A 26,859-nucleotide genomic window follows, 5' to 3' on the forward strand; every position below is an offset into this window, starting at 1 on the left:
TAGCAACCTATCATTAATTGTAGTTAAACAGTATGGGCCACACCTGCATAGAGTCAAATATGAGTTCAGTCCATGGGAGCAGGGTTCCATCGCGAGCTCTGTTTTTTTTCCTCCGTTTCTCCAAAATTACCATAATATACAAAAATATATAAAGTTGCTCTTTCACCTACACATGAACCAATCAGGGACGCTATAACACACGTCAATGTGAGCAAGCAGATAGCGGAGCTTGAGAGCCAGCCAACAGTGTCTTTAATTAAAGGTTGGGTAGGGAGAGAGAGAGAGAGAGAGAGTGAGAGTGTGAGAGAGGAACGATCTCGGAGCGACAGACAGAGAGAAGAAAAGATAGAGCGAGAGAGCGAGAGAGCGAGAGAGGTTGAATGAGTAAATTAGTGAGTGAATGAGTAAGTGAGAAATACATTTAGGCTACTTCCGACCAAGCGTTTCACTAAACGGATAAAAAATGACTAGTCAATTCGAAGAAGATATCCACGACCGGGGAGACAGTAAGAGTAAACCGCTCACTCTGCTCTCCTCCTACTGCATCGACAGTATTCTGGGCCGACGGAGTCCCTGTAAAGTCAGGCTGATAGGGGCGCAAAGTTTGACAGCTCTACCCGGGAGACAGGAGGACGACAAGCAGACCGAAGGTAAGACAACCACCGCTAAACGTTCATGAAAACATGCATGGCTTTCCATCTGGGGAAAGGTTTGCTACATGTTCCGGGAAAACATTTTTGGTGTTGAATATAGGCAATACGGTGTGTGTCTATAACATGTTAATAAACCATCGACAGCATTGGGTGCATCAGAACCGAGAGTGTCTGAGGTTGTGTGACTGTGTTGAAAATAGGATATTTGTCACTTTTAAGCACTTTTTCAGGGACCAAAAGTAAACTTTATCGTCAATACGATATACATACTCTAAGGTGCATGAAACTGTAGACAGAAACAATACATGTCCAAGTCTATTCGAACATGATCAATGATGCCTTGTGCGACGCTTTGCGTTGAACAATGCGCAGGCCTGTTGACACATGTCGCTTCAACCTATCCATACTTCTGTCACCCTCCCCATAGGCTCAGCTAAAGACCACCTATCAACAGACACAGACATGCACCTTCCACCAAAGCTGCGCCGACTCTACGGACCAGGCGGGAAGTACCTGGACCACGGACGGGTTTTAGTTCACGACCTCGATGAGAAATTTGATAGGGAAAGGCTTCTGGTGGACCAAGCCTGCGAGAGTCTCAAAATCAACCAGGCTCCACAGGTGAGCATTAGCCGGAGCAAGTCATACCGGGAGAACGCGTCCCTAAGCCAGGGAGAGGGAGGTCAGAGCCCCGCTGGTGTGCCGGAGGATGGGCCCGGGCTGAGACTAGGGCTGATGAAGTTCGAGGACGTGGGGAAAGAAGAGGAGAGCTGTGGGGAGGCGATGGGTCTATCCCCGAAGGACGGGGAGAGGGAGAGCATCCACGCCGGGGATGGAGACGTGAGGGACGGCGAGGACAGCGTGTGTCTGTCGGCAGGCAGTGACTCGGACGAAGGGATGCTAAAACGCAAGCAAAGAAGATACAGGACTACATTCACCAGCTATCAGCTGGAGGAGCTGGAGAAGGCTTTCCGGAAGACACACTACCCCGACGTCTTCACCAGGTACAGTCACAGTCCAATAGCTGTTTGGTGTTTTTGCCTACTCGGTTGCCATTGTCAATCCAAAAACGTATGGAGTGGGCAAGAGAACAGTAACACACTGTCACCCATGCTACAGCACAAACTAAATTATTCATATGAGACGTGTCTCATATGAACGAAATCATTTATTCAACGTACATACAACAATGTAACCCGACAAAGTCTCATAACATTTCTTTAAATACACGATTTGGATAGACGTTTCTATTTCACCTTACAATGTATCGTGTAGGCTACGTCAACGAACAGCAAGTAGCAGTAGGCTGTTATAATAATGATAGCAATAATAATAGTAATTACGGAATAATTAAAGTTGGTAAAAAAAAATAACATTGTTTTATCTTTACAGGGCCTGAGATACAAATACCAGAGGCAAACATATATCTTCTAAAATTGTGAAAGAATTTCACAAAGCTGGTGTATATTACATTGTTTTACATATTTGTACGAATTGAGTGTGAGATTGGGTTGGACACGAGATCAATTCATGCATAAACCTGGCCTGCAAGTTATAATTTCTGATGCATATTTTAATCTAGATATGTCTGGGGTAACGACATTAAAACCCTTTATCATCATACCATTTATATTATAATTATTATTATATTTTTGTTTGTTTGTAGAAAACAGTCAATTGTTTATCCACTGATAACGTATTTCAGCCCGTCTGTAATTTGACACTGGCGCATTGACAGGTATACTGTCCAGCCGAACCCAGGCCTTACATAAGGCCCAAAGTGGGAACACCAAACCGTTTTGTCACATTTACCTCGTCTCTTTGTTGTCAATATGGACATTATTCTTGAAGGGAAAATAAACTGGTTGCAGCTCGATTTACCGTGTGCGTAATGCTGTTCTATTCAACGCAAATTACGTTTCTGGGCCTGCCCAAGCGCAAGGGTACAACACGCACGCACGCACGCGCGCGCGCACACACACACACACACACACGGTGATGCTCAACTCCGTTGTTTCCCTCCATTAGCTGGTGCTTGGGCATACGTATCTAGAGGGAAAACACATCCAATTCGAGCAAGTCTACACAAATCCACCTGTTACTGACTTTCACGCAAAGGCAAATCAGTTTTTCGAATGAAGCTTCATGAAGAATGGTGAATGAGTCACTGCTTAGGCTGGTCTAAATGAGTGAGTCACTGCTTAGGCTGGTCTAGATGAGTGAGTCACTGCTTAGGCTGGTCTAGATGAGTGAGTCACTGCTTAGGCTGGTCTAGATGAGTGTTTTTTTTGTGTGGACATAAATGAGTTGGTGCTATTTATTTTTTGATGCAATTAAATGTATAGAGGTGAATTTCAAATATATCTATTTTCTTTTTTTCAGCCAAACATGAAAGCCTAATATTGTTCTATAAAACGAATATATTTAGCTAACCTATGTGTTTTCAGGACCCCATGAACATGTAGCTTTGACTATTTAGATTGAGATGACATTTCTCTTATTATAGTTGTATACTATTACATAACGTAATATTAGTGTTCAGTGGTGCATTTACAACAGGATTCAGAATGTCAGACTAAATTAATTCCCATCCATATATATATATTTATATATATATATATATATATATATATATATATATATATATAAACTATATATATATTAGACAGGCAGGTGGATATATATATCAGACAGGCAGGTGGATATACATATCAGACAGGCAGGTGAATTCTGTTAGCCAATCGCTTTCAGCAAGGTAAATCATCTATCTATAAGACACATTTAAGATGGTGAATGGAACATGTGACGTTTTAAACAATGGAGTAATCGATTTAAAAAATATATTATTTTAACACTAGCATCATGAAGCAAACAATACATAGGTTATTGTTGAGCCATGTTTCTGTGTCAATGTGCGTTCATTGTTTTTAAGGCGAAATTGTGGTAATCAATGTGTGCAGCCTATAGACTTCTCTTTCAGCCAAGCACTCGATGTCTTTGTAAACGCTTGGATAGCAGTATTTCCATTGACTCTAAAGAAAACCCGTTGTATAAGGGAGCTATTTTGGCGAAGAAAAGACAGATTACAATACGATCAACCCGACAATTTCTCTCAAACCTTACCAGGGAAAATAGCAAAAAGGACCTTCATTTCGCTGTGGGTTTTCCATGTCTGAAAAATAACTATTTTCTTGTATTGTTACCAGTGGGGCTAGGACAGAAGAAGAAAAACAGCCTAGTTCTCGGTCACAAAAGGTAACCTATTTTCCTGCCTTTTCAGAGAGGAGCTTGCGATGCGGCTGGATCTGACCGAGGCGCGCGTGCAAGTAAGTGGCCTTTTAACGTTTTATTGCTGCAATTATGGCTGTCTGTCGCTTTCAACTAAAACGCCTTAACACTTACACATTTCAAATGGGTAATTGAAATATATAGGCTACCACATTAGAAACGAATTTAAAGAACAGTACCACTTAGAATAAGATTAAATAATACCCTCTTTATTATTAGGCTGTTCTAGTTTATGTTATAATAATTAAAATAAAACATCCGATGCGTATTTATACAATGTAGGCCTATAGCGTAATTTAAAATCATATTCAGATTTACATACCTTCATAGACTATAGAATAATACTTTTACAAAGTCTATAATTATTTTTTATTTCCAATATGCTTACATTATTATTTATATATTTTTGTTGAAATGATGCATACACCAGGCTACAATTCAGACCTTTTTATAAATGTTTTTTTACCTTTATTTAACTGGGCAAGTCAGTTAAGAACAAATTATTATTTTCAATGACAGCCTAGGAACAGTGGGTTAACTGCCTGTTCAGGGTCAGAACAACAGATTTGTACCTTGTCAGCTCTTGCAACAAGTCCAACGCTCTAACCATTAGGCTACCTGCCGCCTCACCTTACCAGACAGTAGCCGGAGAAAAGTCTTTATGAGAGTCTGAGTGATTTATTAACCCAAAATGTGTTAAATGACCCCAATCGCTGCGTAGCGAAGCTCCTTCCTGTTATTGGAAGTTATTACATGCGCCAAGGGACGTTTTAACGGCAATTAAGCGGATACGGACGATTTATAAAAGCGCACTTAGCGTGAGAGCAAACATGGGCTATTCTCAGGGAGAAAATTGTGTTTGAATTCCCATTGCGGGAATGAGATAGGGGAGAGGGAGAGTGACAGAGAGTGAGAGAGAGACTATTTGCACATCATTACAACACTGTACATACACATAATATGACATTTGAAATGTCTTTATTCTTTTGGAATTTTTGTTAGTGTAATGTTAACTGTTATTTTTTTATTGTTTATTTCACTTTTGTTTATTATCTATTTAATTTGCTTTGACAATAAAGCACTTTACAATGAATTGAAATTGAGAGAGAGAGAGAGAGAGAGAGAACGAGAGAGAGAGACAGAGAGAGAGAGAGAGAAAGAGACAGAGAGAGAGCGAGAGAGAGAGAAAGGTATAAGAGGTGGAGAGGGAGTGAGAGAGAGAGGGGGAGGGGGAGATGGAGAGAGACAGAGAGAGAGAGAAAGAGAGAGACAGAGAGAGAGAGCGAGAGAGAGAAAGGTATAAGAGGTGGAGAGGGAGTGAGAGAGAGAGGGAGGGGAAGATGGAGATGGAGAGAGAGACAGAGAGAGAGAAAGAGAGAGACAGAGAGAGAGACAGAGAGAGAGAGAGAGAGAGAGAGAGAGAGAGAGAGCGAGAGAGAGAAAGGTATAAGAGGTGGAGAGGGAGTGAGTGAGAGAGAGAGAGAGGGAGTGAGTGAGAGAGAGAGAGGGAGATGGAGATGGAGATGGAGAGAGACAGAGAAGGGCAGAAGGGTGGCTGGGATAATGTTATTTGATTTCCCATTTTGTGATTGCAATAGAGACTCATTGAACCGATGCTTTGCACATGGAGCCAATGAGAGAGACCATTAAAGGTGTTTGCTCTCCCTTTACCCCTCCCCCTTTTCTCTCCCCTCCTATCCCATCTATCCATTGTGAGCGTGGCTTGGCCCGGGGCTCATAACCAAAGAGACAGTTCAAACACGGCGATGCTCCGTCTGGGGTTATAGCCGGTATAAAACAACAGATGTCTCCTCGCAGAACTGTCGGTGAACAAGGCACTTAACGGGCGCATCGGGAGGTGATAAAAACTCATAAATTCCCGAGGGGCCATGTAATGCTAAACACTTTCACCGGGAGTAGTGTGTGTGTGTGTGTGTGTGTGTTCAGGGCTAATATCGTTCACTTTCTCTTACTGTTGACATTTGTAGACTCCTGTCTCAAACTAGGAAAGGGGGAGGGCGTGGGAAAGGGGGAGGGGCGTGGGAAAGTTAAATATTCTTTGGGTATGACTTGTTCCACATTTTGAAGAATTTAATTTAAAGCGCATTAGTCTAATTGCTATTGGACTCTGTTCAGCCGTTATTCTCTCCACCTTTTGTGAACACAATTCTTAATTACCGTGTGCCACGCCAATCTCAGTCTCTCAGTTAGACTGCAGCGGGAACTGCTTTTAATTACTTCACTTTAAACTAACTGACCGAGAGGGCGCGCGGGTTTTAGTGCACGTGTAATTACCGCTGACTTTCCGCCTGTTTGTCACCTCATCGACTGGGAGATGGGATCTTCCGTTTACACAGGAACTTCCGCCGGATCAGGGTCAATGTGTCAGAGGGTTTCCCTGGATTCCAAACTAATGTATGTCACCACGTACACTACATGGCCAAAACGTATGTGGGCACGTGCTCGTCGAACATCCCATTCCCAAAATCATGGGCATTAATATGAAGTTGATCTCGCCTTTGCTGCTATAACAGCCACAACTTTTCTGGGAAGGCTTTCCACTAGATGTTGGAATATTGCTGCCGGGACTTTCTTCATTTTAGCCACAAGAGCACGATGGAGGTCAGGCACTGATGCTGGGTGATTAGGCCTGGTTCGCAGTCGGTGTTCCAATGAATCCCTAAGGTGATCGATGGGGTTGAGGTCAGGGCTCTGTGCAGGCCTGTCAAGTTCTCCACAATATCAACAAACCTCGAAAGGCCCTTCCCCAAACTGTTGCCACAAAAGTTGGAAGCACAGGACCATCTAGAATGTCATTGTAGGCGGTAGCATTAAGATGTCCCTTCACTGGAACTGAGGGGCCCGAACAGTTCTTGTGCTGATGTCGCTTCCAGAAGCAGATTGAACCTCAGTAGTGAGTGTTGTAACTGAGGAAAAAAACATTTGTACTCGCTACTCGGTCCTACTCTGTGAGATTGTGTGGCCTACCACTTTGCGGCTTAGTCGTTGTTGCTCCTAGATGTTTTCATTTCTCAGTAACAGCACTTACAGTTGCCCGGGGCAGCTCTAGCAGGGCAGGAATTTGACAAAATGACTTGTTGGAAAGGTGGCATCCTATGACGGTGCGACGTTAAAGGTCACTGAGATCTTCAGTCCGCGCCATTCTACTGCCAATGTTTGTCTATGGAGATTGCATGGCTGTGTCCTTGATTTTATACACCTGTCAACAAAGCGTGTGGCTGAAACAGCCAAATCCCCTAATTTGAAGAGGGGTCCACATACTTTTGTATATATAGTGTATCTTCTTGAAGCGGCTGCTGCTGAGTAGGTACCTTGACTTGTTTATAAGTATCTTTATTGCTTGCCAACATTAAATTACTGCATGTTTTATTAGCTAACCTAGCTAGCTAGCTAACCCAGGTAGCTAGCTAATGTTAGCTAGTTAACGTTAGCTAGCTGAAGTTGACACAAGCCATTTCGGTCTGCTCTTAATTGCTCGTAAATGTCTTGCAGTGAGACAGAAAAACATCACCCTGATAATAATTGACAGGTATGTTTTCACCATTACTACAGACAAGTGTCTTGATTCTATCAGTTCAAAAGATATGACCCATATATTACCATATATTAACATATATCACACATTACACATACCTCTAAACTAAATTGTGGGTCGTACTCTTGAGCCACTAAACCTAACGAGAATGCCAGTGCACCGGTGTTTTATCAAGCTGCCTTCATGCTGCCAACAGCCTGTCCCATGTCATCCCAGAGATGCTCTATTGGGTTGAGGTCTGGGGACTGACCAGGCCTCTCAAGTAAACTGAACTCACTGTCATGATCCAGGCAATGTTTTTCCACTCCTCAAGTGTCCAGTTTTGGTGGGTGATCGTGTGCCCTCTGGAGCCGCAGCTTCCTGTTGTTTTAAGCTGATAGGAGTGGAACCCGGTGTGGGCGTCTACTGCAATAACCAATCCGTGAACTAGGATTGACGAGTGGTGCGTTCCGTGCACACCACGTTTGTACTGCGCCGTTATTTGTCTGTTTGTAGCCCGCCTGTTAGCTTGCACGACTCTTGCCATTCTCCTTCGAACCTCTCTCATCAACGAGCTGTTGTCGCCCACAGGACTGCCGCTGACTGGATGTTTTTTGTTTCTCACACCGTTCTCAGTAAACCCTGGACACTGTTGTGCGTGAAAAGCTCAGGAAGCCGGCCGTTTCTGAGATACTGGATCCGGCGTGCCTGGAGACGACGATCATACCGCGCTCAACGTCTCTTAGGTCACTCGTTTTGCCCATTCTAATAGTCAATGAAACAGTAACTGAATGCCTCGATGCCTGTCTGTCTGCTTAAAATAACAAGACACAGCCAAGTGACTGTCGGAAGCGACCCATTATAGTGAACAGGGTGGTGTACCTAATAAATGCAAATGTCCAATAATCTGCTCGGTGAGTGTATGTTACAGAAAAATGACAGATTTAAGCTGGCAACTCTGGTGCCGGTATAATACTGTACATTTTAACAGGGAAAAGATTTACAGAGTATTCTATGCTCTTCACTCAATCTACAGAAACTAAACCTACATAATTACATGTAGCCTATATGTTCTAGCCTGACCTCTGACCTCACTCCCACTCTCTTTCCACAGGTGTGGTTTCAGAATCGTCGTGCTAAGTGGCGTAAGCGTGAGAAGGCAGGTGTCCAGACATACCCCCCTGGCCACCCTTTCCCTGGGCCCCTGTCTGCCACGCACCCCCTAAGCCACTACCTGGATGGGGGTCCCTTCTCCACGCACCACCACCCCGCCCTGGAGTCTGCCTGGACCACCGCGTTTCCTGGTCTGGCTCCTCACCATAGCAACCACTCGGCCCAGCACCAAGGGACACCGCTGGGCCTTGGAACATTCCTGGGTGCAGCTGCCATGTTCCGTCACCCCACCTTCATCGGGCCCACCTTCGGCAGGTGAGATAATAGGTACCTCTACCTACGTAACCCTGTATACCCATAGATATAGACAGAGGACTCAAGAGATCAAAACAAATAATATCACGGGCAGCGTCACTGAGGTTTTCAACCGTTTACAACAATAATAATTGGGTGGGGCTTCCTATGGGTTAAGGAAGGATCACATAATTCCATCCAGGTCAACAGGAGGAATCTGCCAATTAATTATATTCTATCTATAATACCACCTCACACCTGTACTGTCCTCTATAACACCACCTCACACCTGTACTGTCCTCTATAACACCACCTCACACCTGTACTGTCCTCTATAACACCACCTCACACCTGTACTGTCCTCTATAACACCACCTCACACCTGTACTGTCCTCTATAACACAACCTCACACCTGTACTGTCCTCTATAACATCACACCTGTACTGTCCTCTACCTATAATACCACCTCACACCTGTACTGTCCTTTACCTGTAATACCACCTCACACCTGTATTGTCCTCTATAACACCACCTCACACCTGTACTGTCCTCTATAACACCACCTCACACCTGTACTGTCCTCTATAACACCACCTCACACCTGTACTGTCCTCTACCTATAATACCACCTCACACCTGTACTGTACTCTATAACACCACCTCACACCTGTACTGTCCTCTATCTGTAATACCACCTCACACCTGTACTGTCCTCTATAACACCACATCACACCTGTACTGTCCTCTATAACACCACCTCACACCTGTACTGTCCTCTATCTGTAATACCACCTCACACCTGTACTGTCCTCTATAACACCACCTCACACCTGTACTGTCCTCTATAACACCACCTCACACCTGTACTGTCCTCTACCTGTAATACCACCTCACACCTGTACTGTCCTCTATAATACCACCTCACACCTGTACTGTCCTCTCCCTATAATACCACCTCACACCTGTACTGTCCTCTACCTATAATACCAACTCACACCTGTACTGTCCTCTACCTATAATACCAACTCACACCTGTACTGTCCTCTACCTATAATACCACCTCACACCTGTACTGTCCTCTACCTATAATACCACCTCACACCTGTACTGTCCTCTATAACACCACCTCACACCTGTACTGTCCTCTACCTATATAATACCACCTCACACCTGTACTGTCCTCTTCAACACCACCTCACACCTGTACTGTCCTCTATAATATCACCTCACACCTGTACTGTCCTCTATAATATCACCTCACACCTGTACTGTCCTCTATAATATCACCTCACACCTGTACTTTCCTCTACCTATAATACCACCTCACACCTGTACTGTCCTCTATAACACCACCTCACACCTGTACTGTCCTCTACCTACAATACCACCTCACACCTGTACTGTCCTCTACCTATAATACCACCTCACACCTGTACTGTCCTCTATAACACCACATCACACCTGTACTGTCCTCTATAATACCACCTCACACCTGTACTGTCCTCTATAACACCACCTCACACCTGTACTGTCCTCTACCTGTAATACCACCTCACACCTGTACTGTCCTCTATAATACCACCTCACATCTGTACTGTCCTCTACCTGTAATACCACCTCACACCTGTACTGTCCTCTACCTATAATACCACCTCACACCTGTACTGTCCTCTATAACACCACCTCACACCTGTACTGTCCTCTTCCTATAATACCACCTCACACATGTACTGTCCTCTACCTATAATACCACATCACACCTGTACTGTCCTCTATAACACCACATCACACCTGTACTGTCCTCTATAACACCACCTCACACCTGTACTGTCCTCTACCTGTAATACCACCTCACACCTGTACTGTCCTCTATAATACCACCTCACACCTGTACTGTCCTCTCCCTATAATACCACCTCACACCTGTACTGTCCTCTATAACACCACCTCACACCTGTACTGTCCTCTACCTGTAATACCACCTCACACCTGTACTGTCCTCTATAATACCACCTCACACCTGTACTGTCCTCTATAACACCACCTCACACCTGTACTGTCCTCTACCTGTAATACCACCTCACACCTGTACTGTCCTCTATAATACCACCTCACATCTGTACTGTCCTCTACCTATAATACCACCTCACACCTGTACTGTCCTCTATAACACCACCTCACACCTGTACTGTCCTCTTCCTATAATACCACCTCACACCTGTACTGTCCTCTACCTATAATACCACCTCACACCTGTACTGTCCTCTATAACACCACATCACACCTGTACTGTCCTCTATAACACCACCTCACACCTGTACTGTCCTCTATAACACCACCTCACACCTGTACTGTCCTCTACCTGTAATACCACCTCACACCTGTACTGTCCTCTTTAACACCACCTCACACATGTACTGTCCTCTACCTATAATACCATCTCACACCTGTACTGTCCTCTATAACACCACCTCACACCTGTACTGTCCTCTACCTATAATACCAGCTCACACCTGTACTGTCCTCTATAACACCACATCACACCTGTACTGTCCTCTACCTATTACACCTCACACCTGTACTGTCCTCTACCTGTAATACCACCTCACACCTGTATTGTCCTCTATAACACCACCTCACACCTGTACTGTCCTCTATAACACCACCTCACACCTGTACTGTCCTCTACCTATAATACCACCTCACACCTGTACTGTCCTCTATAACACCACCTCACACCTGTACTGTCCTCTATCTGTAATACCACCTCACACCTGTACTGTCCTCTATAAAACCACATCACACCTGTACTGTCCTCTATAACACCACCTCACACCTGTACAGTCCTCTATCTGTAATACCACCTCACACCTGTACTGTCCTCTATAACACCACCTCACACCTGTACTGTCCTCTATAACACCACCTCACACCTGTACTGTCCTCTACCTATAATACCACCTCACACCTGTACTGTCCTCTATAACACCACCTCACACCTGTACTGTCCTCTATCTGTAATACCACCTCACACCTGTACTGTCCTCTATAAAACCACATCACACCTGTACTGTCCTCTATAACACCACCTCACACCTGTACAGTCCTCTATCTGTAATACCACCTCACACCTGTACTGTCCTCTATAACACCACCTCACACCTGTACTGTCCTCTATAACACCACCTCACACCTGTACTGTCCTCTACCTGTAATACCACCTCACACCTGTACTGTCCTCTATAATACCACCTCACACCTGTACTGTCCTCTCCCTATAATACCACCTCACACGTGTACTGTCCTCTACCTATAATACCACCTCACACCTGTACTGTCCTCTACCTATAATACCAACTCACACCTGTACTGTCCTCTACCTATAATACCACCTCACACCTGTACTGTCCTCTACCTATAATACCACCTCACACCTGTACTGTCCTCTATAACACCACCTCACACCTGTACTGTCCTCTACCTATATTACCACCTCACACCTTTACTGTCCTACAGACACCTGTACTGTCCTCTTCAACACCACCTCACACCTGTACTGTCCTCTATAATATCACCTCACACCTGTACTGTCCTCTATAATATCACCTCACACCTGTACTGTCCTCTATAATATCACCTCACACCTGTACTTTCCTCTACCTATAATACCACCTCACACCTGTACTATCCTCTATAACACCACCTCACACATGTACTGTCCTCTACCTGTAATACCACCTCACACCTGTACTGTCCTCTATAATACCACCTCACATCTGTACTGTCCTCTACCTGTAATACCACCTCACACCTGTACTGTCCTCTACCTATAATACCACCTCACACCTGTACTGTCCTCTATAACACCACCTCACACCTGTACTGTCCTCTTCCTATAATACCACCTCACACCTGTACTGTCCTCTACCTATAATACCACCTCACACCTGTACTGTCCTCTATAACACCACATCACACCTGTACTGTCCTCTATAACACCACCTCACACCTGTACTGTCCTCTATAACACCACCTCACACCTGTACTGTCCTCTACCTATAATACCACCTCACACCTGTACTGTCCTCTACCTATAATACCACCTCACACCTGTACTGTCCTCTATAACACCACCTCACACCTGTACTGTCCTCTACCTATATTACCACCTCACACCTTTACTGTCCTACAGACACCTGTACTGTCCTCTTCAACACCACCTCACACCTGTACTGTCCTCTATAATATCACCTCACACCTGTACTGTCCTCTATAATATCACCTCACACCTGTACTGTCCTCTATAATATCACCTCACACCTGTACTTTCCTCTACCTATAATACCACCTCACACCTGTACTGTCCTCTTTAACACCACCTCACACATGTACTGTCCTCTACCTGTAATACCACCTCACACCTGTACTGTCCTCTATAATACCACCTCACATCTGTACTGTCCTCTACCTGTAATACCACCTCACACCTGTACTGTCCTCTACCTATAATACCACCTCACACCTGTACTGTCCTCTATAACACCACCTCACACCTGTACTGTCCTCTTCCTATAATACCACCTCACACCTGTACTGTCCTCTACCTATAATACCACCTCACACCTGTACTGTCCTCTATAACACCACATCACACCTGTACTGTCCTCTATAACACCACCTCACACCTGTACTGTCCTCTATAACACCACCTCACACCTGTACTGTCCTCTACCTGTAATACCACCTCACACCTGTACTGTCCTCTTTAACACCACCTCACACATGTACTGTCCTCTACCTATAATACCATCTCACACCTGTACTGTCCTCTATAACACCACCTCACACCTGTACTGTCCTCTACCTGTAATACCATCTCACACCTGCACTGTCCTCTATAACACCACCTCACACCTGTACTGTCCTCTACCTGTAATACCACCTCACACCTGTACTGTCCTCTACCTATAATACCATCTCACACCTGTACTGTCCTCTATAACACCACCTCACACCTGTACTGTCCTCTACCTATAATACCACCTCACACCTGTACTGTCCTCTATAACACCACATCACACCTGTACTGTCCTCTACCTATAACACCACCTCACACCTGTACTGTCCTCTACCTATAATACCACCTCACACCTGTACTGTCCTCTACCTGTAATACCACCTCACACCTGTATTGTCCTCTATAACACCACCTCACACCTGTACTGTCCTCTATAACACCACCTCACACCTGTACTGTCCTCTACCTATAATACCACCTCACACCTGTACTGTCCTCTATAACACCACCTCACACCTGTACTGTCCTCTATCTGTAATACCACCTCACACCTGTACTGTCCTCTATAACACCACATCACACCTGTACTGTCCTCTATAACACCACCTCACACCTGTACTGTCCTCTATCTGTAATACCACCTCACACCTGTACTGTCCTCTATAACACCACCTCACACCTGTACTGTCCTCTATAACACCACCTCACACCTGTACTGTCCTCTACCTGTAATACCACCTCACACCTGTACTGTCCTCTATAATACCACCTCACACCTGTACTGTCCTCTATAACACCACATCACACCTGTACTGTCCTCTATAACACCACCTCACACCTGTACTGTCCTCTACCTATAATACCACCTCACACCTGTACTGTCCTCTATAACACCACCTCACACCTGTACTGTCCTCTTCCTATAATACCACCTCACACCTGTGCTGTCCTCTACCTATAATACCACCTCACACCTGTACTGTCCTCTATAACACCACATCACACCTGTACTGTCCTCTATAATACCACCTCACACCTGTACTGTCCTCTATAACTCCACCTCACACCTGTACTGTCCTCTACCTGTAATACCACCTCACACCTGTACTGTCCTCTATAATACCACCTCGCATCTGTACTGTCCTCTACCTGTAATACCACCTCACACCTGTACTGTCCTCTACCTATAATACCACCTCACACCTGTACTGTCCTCTATAACACCACCTCACACCTGTACTGTCCTCTTCCTATAATACCACCTCACACCTGTACTGTCCTCTACCTATAATACCACCTCACACCTGTACTGTCCTCTATAACACCACATCACACCTGTACTGTCCTCTATAACACCACCTCACACCTGTACTGTCCTCTATAACACCACCTCACACCTGTACTGTCCTCTACCTGTAATACCACCTCACACCTGTACTGTCCTCTATAATACCACCTCACACCTGTACTGTCCTCTCCCTATAATACCACCTCACACCTGTACTGTCCTCTATAACACCACCTCACACCTGTACTGTCCTCTACCTGTAATACCACCTCACACCTGTACTGTCCTCTATAATACCACCTCACACCTGTACTGTCCTCTATAACACCACCTCACACCTGTACTGTCCTCTACCTGTAATACCACCTCACACCTGTACTGTCCTCTATAATACCACCTCACACCTGTACTGTCCTCTCCCTATAATACCACCTCACACCTGTACTGTCCTCTATAACACCACCTCACACCTGTACTGTCCTCTACCTGTAATACCACCTCACACCTGTACTGTCCTCTATAATACCACCTCACATCTGTACTGTCCTCTACCTGTAATACCACCTCACACCTGTACTGTCCTCTACCTATAATACCACCTCACACCTGTACTGTCCTCTATAACACCACCTCACACCTGTACTGTCCTCTTCCTATAATACCACCTCACACCTGTACTGTCCTCTACCTATAATACCACCTCACACCTGTACTGTCCTCTATAACACCACATCACACCTGTACTGTCCTCTATAACACCACCTCACACCTGTACTGTCCTCTATAACACCACCTCACACCTGTACTGTCCTCTACCTGTAATACCACCTCACACCTGTACTGTCCTCTATAATACCACCTCACACCTGTACTGTCCTCTCCCTATAATACCATCTCACACCTGTACTGTCCTCTACCTATAATACCAACTCACACCTGTACTGTCCTCTACCTATAATACCACCTCACACCTGTACTGTCCTCTACCTATAATACCACCTCACACCTGTACTGTCCTCTATAACACCACCTCACACCTGTACTGTCCTCTACCTATATTACCACCTCACACCTTTACTGTCCTACAGACACCTGTACTGTCCTTTTTAACACCACCTCACACCTGTACTGTCCTCTATAATATCACCTCACACCTGTACTGTCCTCTATAATATCACCTCACACCTGTACTGTACTCTACCTATAATATTACCTCACACATGTACTGTCCTCTACCTATAATACCACCTCACACCTGTACTGTCCTCTTTAACACCACCTCACACCTGTACTGTCCTCTATAATACCACCTCACACCTGTACTGTCCTCTATAACACCACATCACACCTGTACTGTCCTCTATAATACCACCTCACACCTGTACTGTCCTCTATAACTCCACCTCACACCTGTACTGTCCTCTACCTGTAATACCACCTCACACCTGTACTGTCCTCTATAATACCACCTCGCATCTGTACTGTCCTCTACCTGTAATACCACCTCACACCTGTACTGTCCTCTACCTATAATACCACCTCACACCTGTACTGTCCTCTATAACACCACCTCACACCTGTACTGTCCTCTTCCTATAATACCACCTCACACCTGTACTGTCCTCTACCTATAATACCACCTCACACCTGTACTGTCCTCTATAACACCACATCACACCTGTACTGTCCTCTATAACACCACCTCACACCTGTACTGTCCTCTATAACACCACCTCACACCTGTACTGTCCTCTACCTGTAATACCACCTCACACCTGTACTGTCCTCTATAATACCACCTCACACCTGTACTGTCCTCTCCCTATAATACCACCTCACACCTGTACTGTCCTCTATAACACCACCTCACACCTGTACTGTCCTCTATCTGTAATACCACCTCACACCTGTACTGTCCTCTATAATACCACCTCACACCTGTACTGTCCTCTATAACACCACCTCACACCTGTACTGTCCTCTACCTGTAATACCACCTCACACCTGTACTGTCCTCTATAATACCACCTCACACCTGTACTGTCCTCTCCCTATAATACCACCTCACACCTGTACTGTCCTCTATAACACCACCTCACACCTGTACTGTCCTCTATAATACCACCTCACATCTGTACTGTCCTCTACCTGTAATACCACCTCACACCTGTACTGTCCTCTACCTATAATACCACCTCACACCTGTACTGTCCTCTATAACACCACCTCACACCTGTACTGTCCTCTTCCTATAATACCACCTCACACCTGTACTGTCCTCTACCTATAATACCACCTCACACCTGTACTGTCCTCTATAACACCACATCACACCTGTACTGTCCTCTATAACACCACCTCACACCTGTACTGTCCTCTATAACACCACCTCACACCTGTACTGTCCTCTACCTGTAATACCACCTCACACCTGTACTGTCCTCTATAATACCACCTCACACCTGTACTGTCCTCTATAACACCACCTCACACCTGTACTGTCCTCTACCTGTAATACCACCTCACACCTGTACTGTCCTGTATAATACCACCTCACATCTGTACTGTCCTCTACCTGTAATACCACCTCACACCTGTACTGTCCTCTACCTATAATACCACCTCACACCTGTACTGTCCTCTACCTATAATACCACCTCACACCTGTACTGTCCTCTATAACACCACCTCACACCTGTACTGTCCTCTTCCTATAATACCACCTCACACCTGTACTGTCCTCTACCTATAATACCACCTCACACCTGTACTGTCCTCTATAACACCACATCACACCTGTACTGTCCTCTATAACACCACCTCACACCTGTACTGTCCTCTATAACACCACCTCACACCTGTACTGTCCTCTACCTGTAATACCACCTCACACCTGTACTGTCCTCTATAATACCACCTCACACCTGTACTGTCCTCTCCCTATAATACCACCTCACACCTGTACTGTCCTCTACCTATAATACCAACTCACACCTGTACTGTCCTCTACCTATAATACCACCTCACACCTGTACTGTCCTCTACCTATAATACCACCTCACACCTGTACTGTCCTCTATAACACCACCTCACACCTGTACTGTCCTCTACCTATATTACCACCTCACACCTTTACTGTCCTACAGACACCTGTACTGTCCTCTTTAACACCACCTCACATCTGTACTGTCCTCTATAATATCACCTCACACCTGTACTGTCCTCTATAATATCACCTCACACCTGTACTGTCCTCTACCTATAATATTACCTCACACATGTACTGTCCTCTACCTATAATACCACCTCACACCTGTACTGTCCTCTTTAACACCACCTCACACCTGTACTGTCCTCTATAATACCACCTCACACCTGTACTGTCCTCTATAACACCACATCACACCTGTACTGTCCTCTATAATACCACCTCACACCTGTACTGTCCTCTATAACTCCACCTCACACCTGTACTGTCCTCTACCTGTAATACCACCTCACACCTGTACTGTCCTCTATAATACCACCTCGCATCTGTACTGTCCTCTACCTGTAATACCACCTCACACCTGTACTGTCCTCTACCTATAATACCACCTCACACCTGTACTGTCCTCTATAACACCACCTCACACCTGTACTGTCCTCTTCCTATAATACCACCTCACACCTGTACTGTCCTCTACCTATAATACCACCTCACACCTGTACTGTCCTCTATAACACCACATCACACCTGTACTGTCCTCTATAACACCACCTCACACCTGTACTGTCCTCTATAACACCACCTCACACCTGTACTGTCCTCTACCTGTAATACCACCTCACACCTGTACTGTCCTCTATAATACCACCTCACACCTGTACTGTCCTCTCCCTATAATACCACCTCACACCTGTACTGTCCTCTATAACACCACCTCACACCTGTACTGTCCTCTATCTGTAATACCACCTCACACCTGTACTGTCCTCTATAATACCACCTCACACCTGTACTGTCCTCTATAACACCACCTCACACCTGTACTGTCCTCTACCTGTAATACCACCTCACACCTGTACTGTCCTCTATAATACCACCTCACACCTGTACTGACCTCTCCCTATAATACCACCTCACACCTGTACTGTCCTCTATAACACCACCTCACACCTGTACTGTCCTCTACCTGTAATACCACCTCACACCTGTACTGTCCTCTATAATACCACCTCACATCTGTACTGTCCTCTACCTGTAATACCACCTCACACCTGTACTGTCCTCTACCTATAATACCACCTCACACCTGTACTGTCCTCTATAACACCACCTCACACCTGTACTGTCCTCTTCCTATAATACCACCTCACACCTGTACTGTCCTCTACCTATAATACCACCTCACACCTGTACTGTCCTCTATAACACCACATCACACCTGTACTGTCCTCTATAACACCACCTCACACCTGTACTGTCCTCTATAACACCACCTCACACCTGTACTGTCCTCTACCTGTAATACCACCTCACACCTGTACTGTCCTCTATAATACCACCTCACACCTGTACTGTCCTCTCCCTATAATACCACCTCACACCTGTACTGTCCTCTACCTATAATACCAACTCACACCTGTACTGTCCTCTACCTATAATACCACCTCACACCTGTACTGTCCTCTACCTATAATACCACCTCACACCTGTACTGTCCTCTATAACACCACCTCACACCTGTACTGTCCTCTACCTATATTACCACCTCACACCTTTACTGTCCTACAGACACCTGTACTGTCCTCTTTAACACCACCTCACACCTGTACTGTCCTCTATAATATCACCTCACACCTGTACTGTCCTCTATAATATCACCTCACACCTGTACTGTCCTCTACCTATAATATTACCTCACACCTGTACTGTCCTCTACCTATAATACCACCTCACACCTGTACTGTCCTCTTTAACACCACCTCACACCTGTACTGTCCTCTATAATATCACCTCACACCTGTATTGTCCTCTATAATATCACCTCACACCTGTACTGTCCTCTATAATACCACCTCACACCTGTACTGTCCTCTACCTATAATACCACTTCACACCTGTACTGTCCTCTACCTATAATATTACCTCACACCTGTACTGTCCTCTACCTATAATATTACCTCACACCTGTACTGTCCTCTATAACTTCACCTCACACTAGTGACCGTCATCATCAATAATCATCCTTACTATTCCACTTTGAGGAAAACAACATTGAGCCACTGACATGGCCCCCCTCTGCTCACAAGGACTGTCTACCTGTGTAAGAACGCTTTTCATCGACTACAGCTCAGCCCTCAACACCAGAGTGCCATCCAAGCTCATCACTAAGCTCAGGGCCCTGGGTCTGATCCCCGCCCTATGGTCCTAGACTTTCTGATGTTCCAATCCCAGATGTTGAAGGTAGGCAACAACAGGTCCGCCGTTGCTGATCCTCAACACAGGGTCCCCACAAAGGTCCGTGCTCAGCACCGCACATCTCCAACTCAATCATTAAGTTTGCTGTTGACACAACAGTGATAGGCCTGAATACCAACAACGACGAGACAGCCTATAGGGAGGTGAAAGCACTGGCGGAGTGGTGCAAGGAAAATAACCTCTCAATGTCAACAATATACAGGAGCTGATAGTGGACTACAGGAGACAGCAGAGAGAGCATCGACGTGGATGGTGCTGACAGTCGCAACTCAACAATTATATATGTGGTATTTGCCAAGCGCACTGTCCAAATTGCGGGCCCTTCTGACTGTAGGCAATGCGACTTAAAACAATCCCAAGTTCATCCTCTGTCACCAAATCATGCTTTCTGATGTAGTAGCTTATTTTTTATTGACTATTTATTTCTGTAAGGACAAGAGGCTATCATTAGCATTAGCATTAGCATTATTGTTAGCATCATCATTAGCATTAGCATCATCATTAGCATCATCATTAGCATCATCATTAGCATCAGCATCATCATTAGCATTAGCATCATCATTAGCATGATCATAAGCATCATCATTATCATCAGCATCATCATTAGCATCAGCATCATCATTAGCATTAGCATCATCATTAGCATTATCATCAGCATCATCATTAGTGGCGCTAACGGCTACATAAAGACATATAGCTCATATAGGTTGTTTCCTCTTCAGAATGTTTGTTGATTTTTGGTCAATTGCACATTACTGTTTGAATAAATCACGATAGGAAAAATGTCAAGAAAATCGGTGACAAACGTCACCAGGTAAAACAATTTCATTGGTTACCTTGCAACCAAATATAAAATGCAAATCCAAATCAAACAGTCGCAACAGAAAAAGTACCCTGTTCTGAACCTTAGTCACTGTTACTAGCCGGTTACCACACGGTGCTCTATCCTGCACCTTAGAGACTTCTGCCCTATGTGCAGTGGGGAGAACAATACACTGCCGATTTTGCAGGTTTTCCTACTTACAAAGCATGTAGAGGTCTGTAATTTTGTATCATAGGTACACTTCAACTGTGAGAGATGGAATCAAAAATCCAGAAAATCACATTGTATGATTTTTAAGTAATTAATTTGCATTTTATTGCATGACATAAGTATTTGATACATCAGAAAAGCAGAACTTAATATTTGGTATAGAAACCTTTGTTTGCAATTACAGAGATCATATGTTTCCTGTAGTTCTTGACCAGGTTTGCACACTGCAGCAGGGATTTTGGCCCACTCCCCCATACAGACCTTCTCCTGATCCTTCAGGTTTCGGGGCTGTCGCTGGGCAATACGGACTTTCAGCTCCCTCCAAAGATTTTCTATTGGGTTCAGGTCTGGAGACTGGATAGGCCACTCCAGGACCTTGAGATGCTTCTTACGGAGCCACTCCTTTGTTGCCCTGGCTGTGTGTTTCAGGTCGTTGTCATGCTGGAGGACCCAGCCACGACCCATCTTCAATGCTCTTACTGAGGGAAGGAGGTTGCTGGCCAAGATCTTGCGATACATGGCCCCATCCATCCTCCCCTCAATACGGTGCAGTCGTCCTGTCCCCTTTGCAGAAAAGCATCCCCAAAGAATGATGTTTCCACCTCCATGCTTCACGGTTGGGATGGTGTTCTTGGGGTTGTACTCATCCTTCTTCTTCCTCCAAACACGGCGAGTGGAGTTTAGACCAAAAAGCTCTATTTTTGTCTCATCAGACCACATTACCTTCCCCCATTCCTCCTCTGGATCATCCAGATGGTCATTGGCAAACTTCAGACGGGCCTGGACATGCGCTGGCTTGAGCAGGGGGACCTTGCGTGTGCTGCAGGATTTTAATCCATGACGGCGTAGTGTGTTACTAATGGTTTTCTTTGAGACTGTGGTCCCAGCTCTCTTCAGGTCCTGCCGTGTAGTTCTGGGCTGATCCCTCACCTTCCTCATGATCATTGATGCCCCACGAGGTGAGATCTTGCATGGAGCCCCAGACCGAGGGCGATTGACCGTCATCTTGAACTTCTTCCATTTTCTAATAATTGCGCCAACAGTTGTTGCCTTCTCACCAAGCTGCTTGCTCATTGTCCTGTAGCCCATCCCAGCCTTGTGCAGGTCTATAATTGTATCCCTGATGTCCTTTACACAGCTCTCTGGTCTTGGCCATTGTGGAGAGGTTGGAGTCTGTTTGATTGAGTGTGTGGACAGGTGTCTTTTATACAGGTAATGAGTTCAAACAGGTGCAGTTAATACAGGTAATGAGTGGAGAACAGGAGGGATTCTTAAAGAAAAACTAACAGGTCTGTGAGAGCCAGAATTCTTACTGGTTGGTAGGTGATCAAATACTTATGTCATGCAATAAAATGCTAATTAATTACTTAAAAATCATACAATGTGATTTTCTGGATTTTTGTTTTAGATTCCGTCTGTCACAGTTGAAGTGTACCTATGATAAAAATTACAGACCTCTACATGCTTTGTAAGTAGGAAAACCTGCAAAATCGGCAGTGTATCAAATACTTGTTCTCCCCACTGTACATAGTCATTGAACACTGTTCACTTTAATAATGTTTACATACTGTTTTACCCACTTTATGTGTACAGTGCCTTCAAGAAAGTATTCATACTCCTTGACATTTTGTTGTTATAGCTTGAATTCAAAATGGATTAAATATATTTTTTTATATTTTCTACACACAATACCCCATAATGACAAAGTGAAAACATGTTCTTAACATTTTTGCAAATGTATTGAAACTTAAATACAGAAATCTAATTTACATAAATATTCACACCCGATTACTTTGTAGAAGCATCTTTGTCAGTGATTGCAGCTGTGAGTCTTTCTGGGTAAATCTCTAAAAGCTTTTCCCACCCGGAGTGTGCAACATTTGCCCCATTATTCTTTTAAAAATCCTTCAAGCTCTGTCAAATTGGTTGTTGATCATTGCCAGACAACCATTTTCAGGTCTTGCCATAGATTTACAAGTAGATTTAAGTCAAAACTGTAACGCGGCCACTCAGGAACATTCACTGTCTTCTTGGTAAGCAACTCCAGTGTAGATTTGGCTTAGTATTTTAGGTTATTGTCCTGCTGAAAGGTTAATTAATCTCACAGTGTATGGTGGAAAGAAGACTAAACCATGTTTTCCTCCAGGTTTTTGCCTGTGCTTAGCTCCATTCTGTTTCTTTTTATCCTGAAAAAGTCCTTAACGATTACAAGCATACCCATAACATGATGCAGTCACCACTATTCTTGAAGCAGTACTCAGTAATGTGTTTCATTGGATTTGCCCCAAACATAATACTTTATATTCAGGACAAAAAGTTAATTGCTTTGCCACATTTTTTGCAGTATTACTTTCGTGCCTTGTTGCAAACAGGATCCATATTTTGAAATATTTGTATCTGTACAGGCTTCCTTCTTTTCACTCTGTCAGTTAGGTTAGTATTGTGGAGTAATTGCACAGTTTTCTCCTATCACAGCCATTAAACTCTGTAAATGTTTTAAATTCACCATTGGCCTCATGGTGAAATCCCTAAGTGGTTTCCTTCCTCTCTGGCAACTGAGTTCGGAAGGATGCCTGTATTGATACTCCATCCATTTATTTAGAATTTAAGGCCCACTTAACCAGCATGGCTACCACAGCATTCTGTAGCGATACGCCATCCCATCTGGTTTGCACTTAGTGGGACTATCATTTGTTTTTCAACAGGACAATGACCCAAAACACATCCAGGCTGTGTAAGGGCTATTTTGCCAAGAAGGAGAGTGATGGAGTGCTGCATCAGATGACCTGGCCTCCACAATCACCCGACCTCAACTCAATTGAGATGGTTTGGGATGAGTTGGACCGCAGAGTGAAGGAAAAGCAGCCAACAAGTGCTCAGCATATGTGGGAACTCCTTCAAGACCGTTGGAAAAGCATTCCAGGTGAAGCTGGTTGAGAGAATGCCAAAAGTGTGCAAAGCTGTCAAGGCAAAGGGTGGCTACTTTGAAGAATCTCAAATATAAAATATATTTTGATTTGTTTAACACTTTTTTGGTTACTACGTGATTCCGTATGTGTTATTTCATAGTTTTCACGTCTTCACTATTATTCTACAATGTAGAAAATAGTGAAAATAAAGAAAAACCGTGGAATGAGTCGGTGTGTCCAAACCTTTGACTGTTACTGTATATATTCCGGAAACTGACGTAGCTCGTTCTGATATTTCGTAAATGTTAAACTTTTTTCATTATGTGTGTATTGCTAGGTATTACTACACTGTTGGAGCTAGAAACTAGCATTTCCCTGCACCTGCGATAACATCTGCAAATCTGTGTACAAGACCAATACATTTTTATTTTATTTATTTGACATCTACCTTTGTTGGTTTCAGTAAGATGGAAGAGTTTACAACCCTTAACGTGGCTCATGAGACTGTGTGTGTATTTTATCTTTATTTAACCAGGCAAGTCAGTTAAGAACAAATTCTTATTTTCAATGACGGCCTGTTCAGGGGCAGAACAACAGATTTGCACCTTGTCAGGTTACTAGTCCAACACTCTAACCACTAGGCTACCTTGCCGTGTACATGGCATCAGACACATTATCACTCTGCCTTGTCAGTATTGACAGTAATTAGCTGAGTGTGATGTTGATACACAAGCTGTTACCTGAAGTGCCAAAACAGAAATACACACTCAAAACACGAGTATCTCAATAGTTTAAGGCGCTTCCTCTCCTTATCGCCTTTTAAACATTTATTTGCGCTGGTGTAAAAATGCTGGTGATCTGGTCTAACAGTCTTCTCTCTCACCCCCCCCCCCCCCTCACTCTCTCTCAGGATCTTCTCCAGTATGGGCCCTCTGACCAGTGCTTCCACCGTTGCTGCACTCCTCAGCCAGCCTGCCCCGTCCATCAAGACTCCCTCCATCCCTCCCCCGGTCCTCTCTGACCCTTCCTCCTCCCCATCGCCCTCCTCCTCGGCTGCAGCAGACCGCAGAGCATCCAGTATTGCAGCTCTAAGGCTGAAGGCTAAAGAGCACTCTGCTCAGATCACCCAGATCCACATCCTGCCCAGCGGAGCTCCAGGGAAGGAGGTGTGCTGAACAGCTGATATCCCAACCTTTTCTCTCTCTCCTGGGCTTTTGTCCCTCACCTGTCCCCCTCTTACCTCTCATACCTCTGGAGTGGTGTGGTGGGTGGATCCAACCCTTATCAGTAACCTCTGATCTTCTAACTTCCCCACCCCTTCCCCATAATTCTTAGCCCCAAACAAAAAGCACAACCAAATTCAAAGAGCACTGGCAAACTGGAGCGCTGTGTGTGTGTGTGTGTGTGTTTGTGTGTGTGTGTGTGTGTGTGTGTGTGTGTGTGTGTGTGTGTGTGTGTGTGTGTGTGTGTGTGTGTGTGCGTGCGTGCGTGCGTGCGTGCGTTCATGCGTGTGTTTGTGTGTGAGAGAGCATCATCATCATCCTCACCTCTCCAGGTCTCCTGATTGAACTTATTCCTTAGCTGTAGATCCATTTCACCAAGAATCCCCCTGACACACACACACCAACGAACCTCCATACTGTGTTAACCCCTTCTCTAGCTCATGCTTCCTGTTTCACTAAGTCCACTTTTTTGTGACAAATTAAAAACTACGAACTCAGGGGGGTCAACTCCATGACACCTGCTGCTTGGACACGGACACACACACACACACTTTCTCGAGTCCAGAGAAAGAGCAAGAACCAGAACTAAAAACAGTTGATTCAGTGGACCACGTGAACCCAGTGCCAAAGCAGAGTCTGAGGTCTACATCCAAGCCAAAGCAACCTGTCCTACTCTGCAACCCAACCTGAACCTACTGGCTCAATCTAACCTGCATCAAGTTTGTTCTTCTGTCTTCCTTTTCAGTTCCCAACATCATTAAGCAGCACAAGATTGATCATTTTGGAGTAAACAAAATATAATTATCAGGCTTTCAGCAAGTTGAGTTTTAATTTATGGACAAATTACGTACATTTTAGATTCTATCCAGTGTCTCTTATGGCTGAACTGAGAAAGAAAAGTAAACTGGTGTAAATATTATTGTAAAAAAAAAATGAGGGGGGAAAACTAACAAAAACATAATTTTCAAAACATAGCCTGCATATTTGAAAAGAGACCATGCTTGAGAAGTTGCACTTGGTGTAAAGTTGTATGGATTTAGACGTGGCCCTTAGAGGTCCCCCATGGTTATGAGCTATCCGAGGTTTTTACATTATAATTTATGTCAAAACTGTTCCCCAACAGATTGAGTGCAGGGTGTCATGGAAACATGTTCCCAACAGGGCAGGAGTTTTTTTAATTGTTAAAGTGATTGTACATTTCCTGGTTTAATAATAGATAGAAAAAAAAACAGAATTTAATAAATGAGTGGTGAAATTCAA

General features: G+C 44.5%; 1 protein-coding gene across 1 annotated transcript; it reads left to right on the forward strand.

Moving 5' to 3' along the window:
• The first annotated feature begins 261 nt into the window (after window positions 1-261).
• On the forward strand, window positions 262-26,859 carry LOC110489576 (aristaless-related homeobox protein). Its single transcript, XM_036943689.1, has 5 exons — window positions 262-650; window positions 1,081-1,657; window positions 3,934-3,979; window positions 8,591-8,904; window positions 25,287-26,859. The coding sequence occupies exons 1-5, from the start codon at window positions 464-466 to the stop codon at window positions 25,549-25,551; spliced, it is 1,389 nt and encodes a 462-aa protein (XP_036799584.1). The 5' UTR covers window positions 262-463; the 3' UTR covers window positions 25,552-26,859.

Source organism: Oncorhynchus mykiss, chromosome 15, assembly GCF_013265735.2.
Source record: "Oncorhynchus mykiss isolate Arlee chromosome 15, USDA_OmykA_1.1, whole genome shotgun sequence".
NCBI classification, from domain to species: Eukaryota; Metazoa; Chordata; class Actinopteri; order Salmoniformes; family Salmonidae; genus Oncorhynchus; species Oncorhynchus mykiss.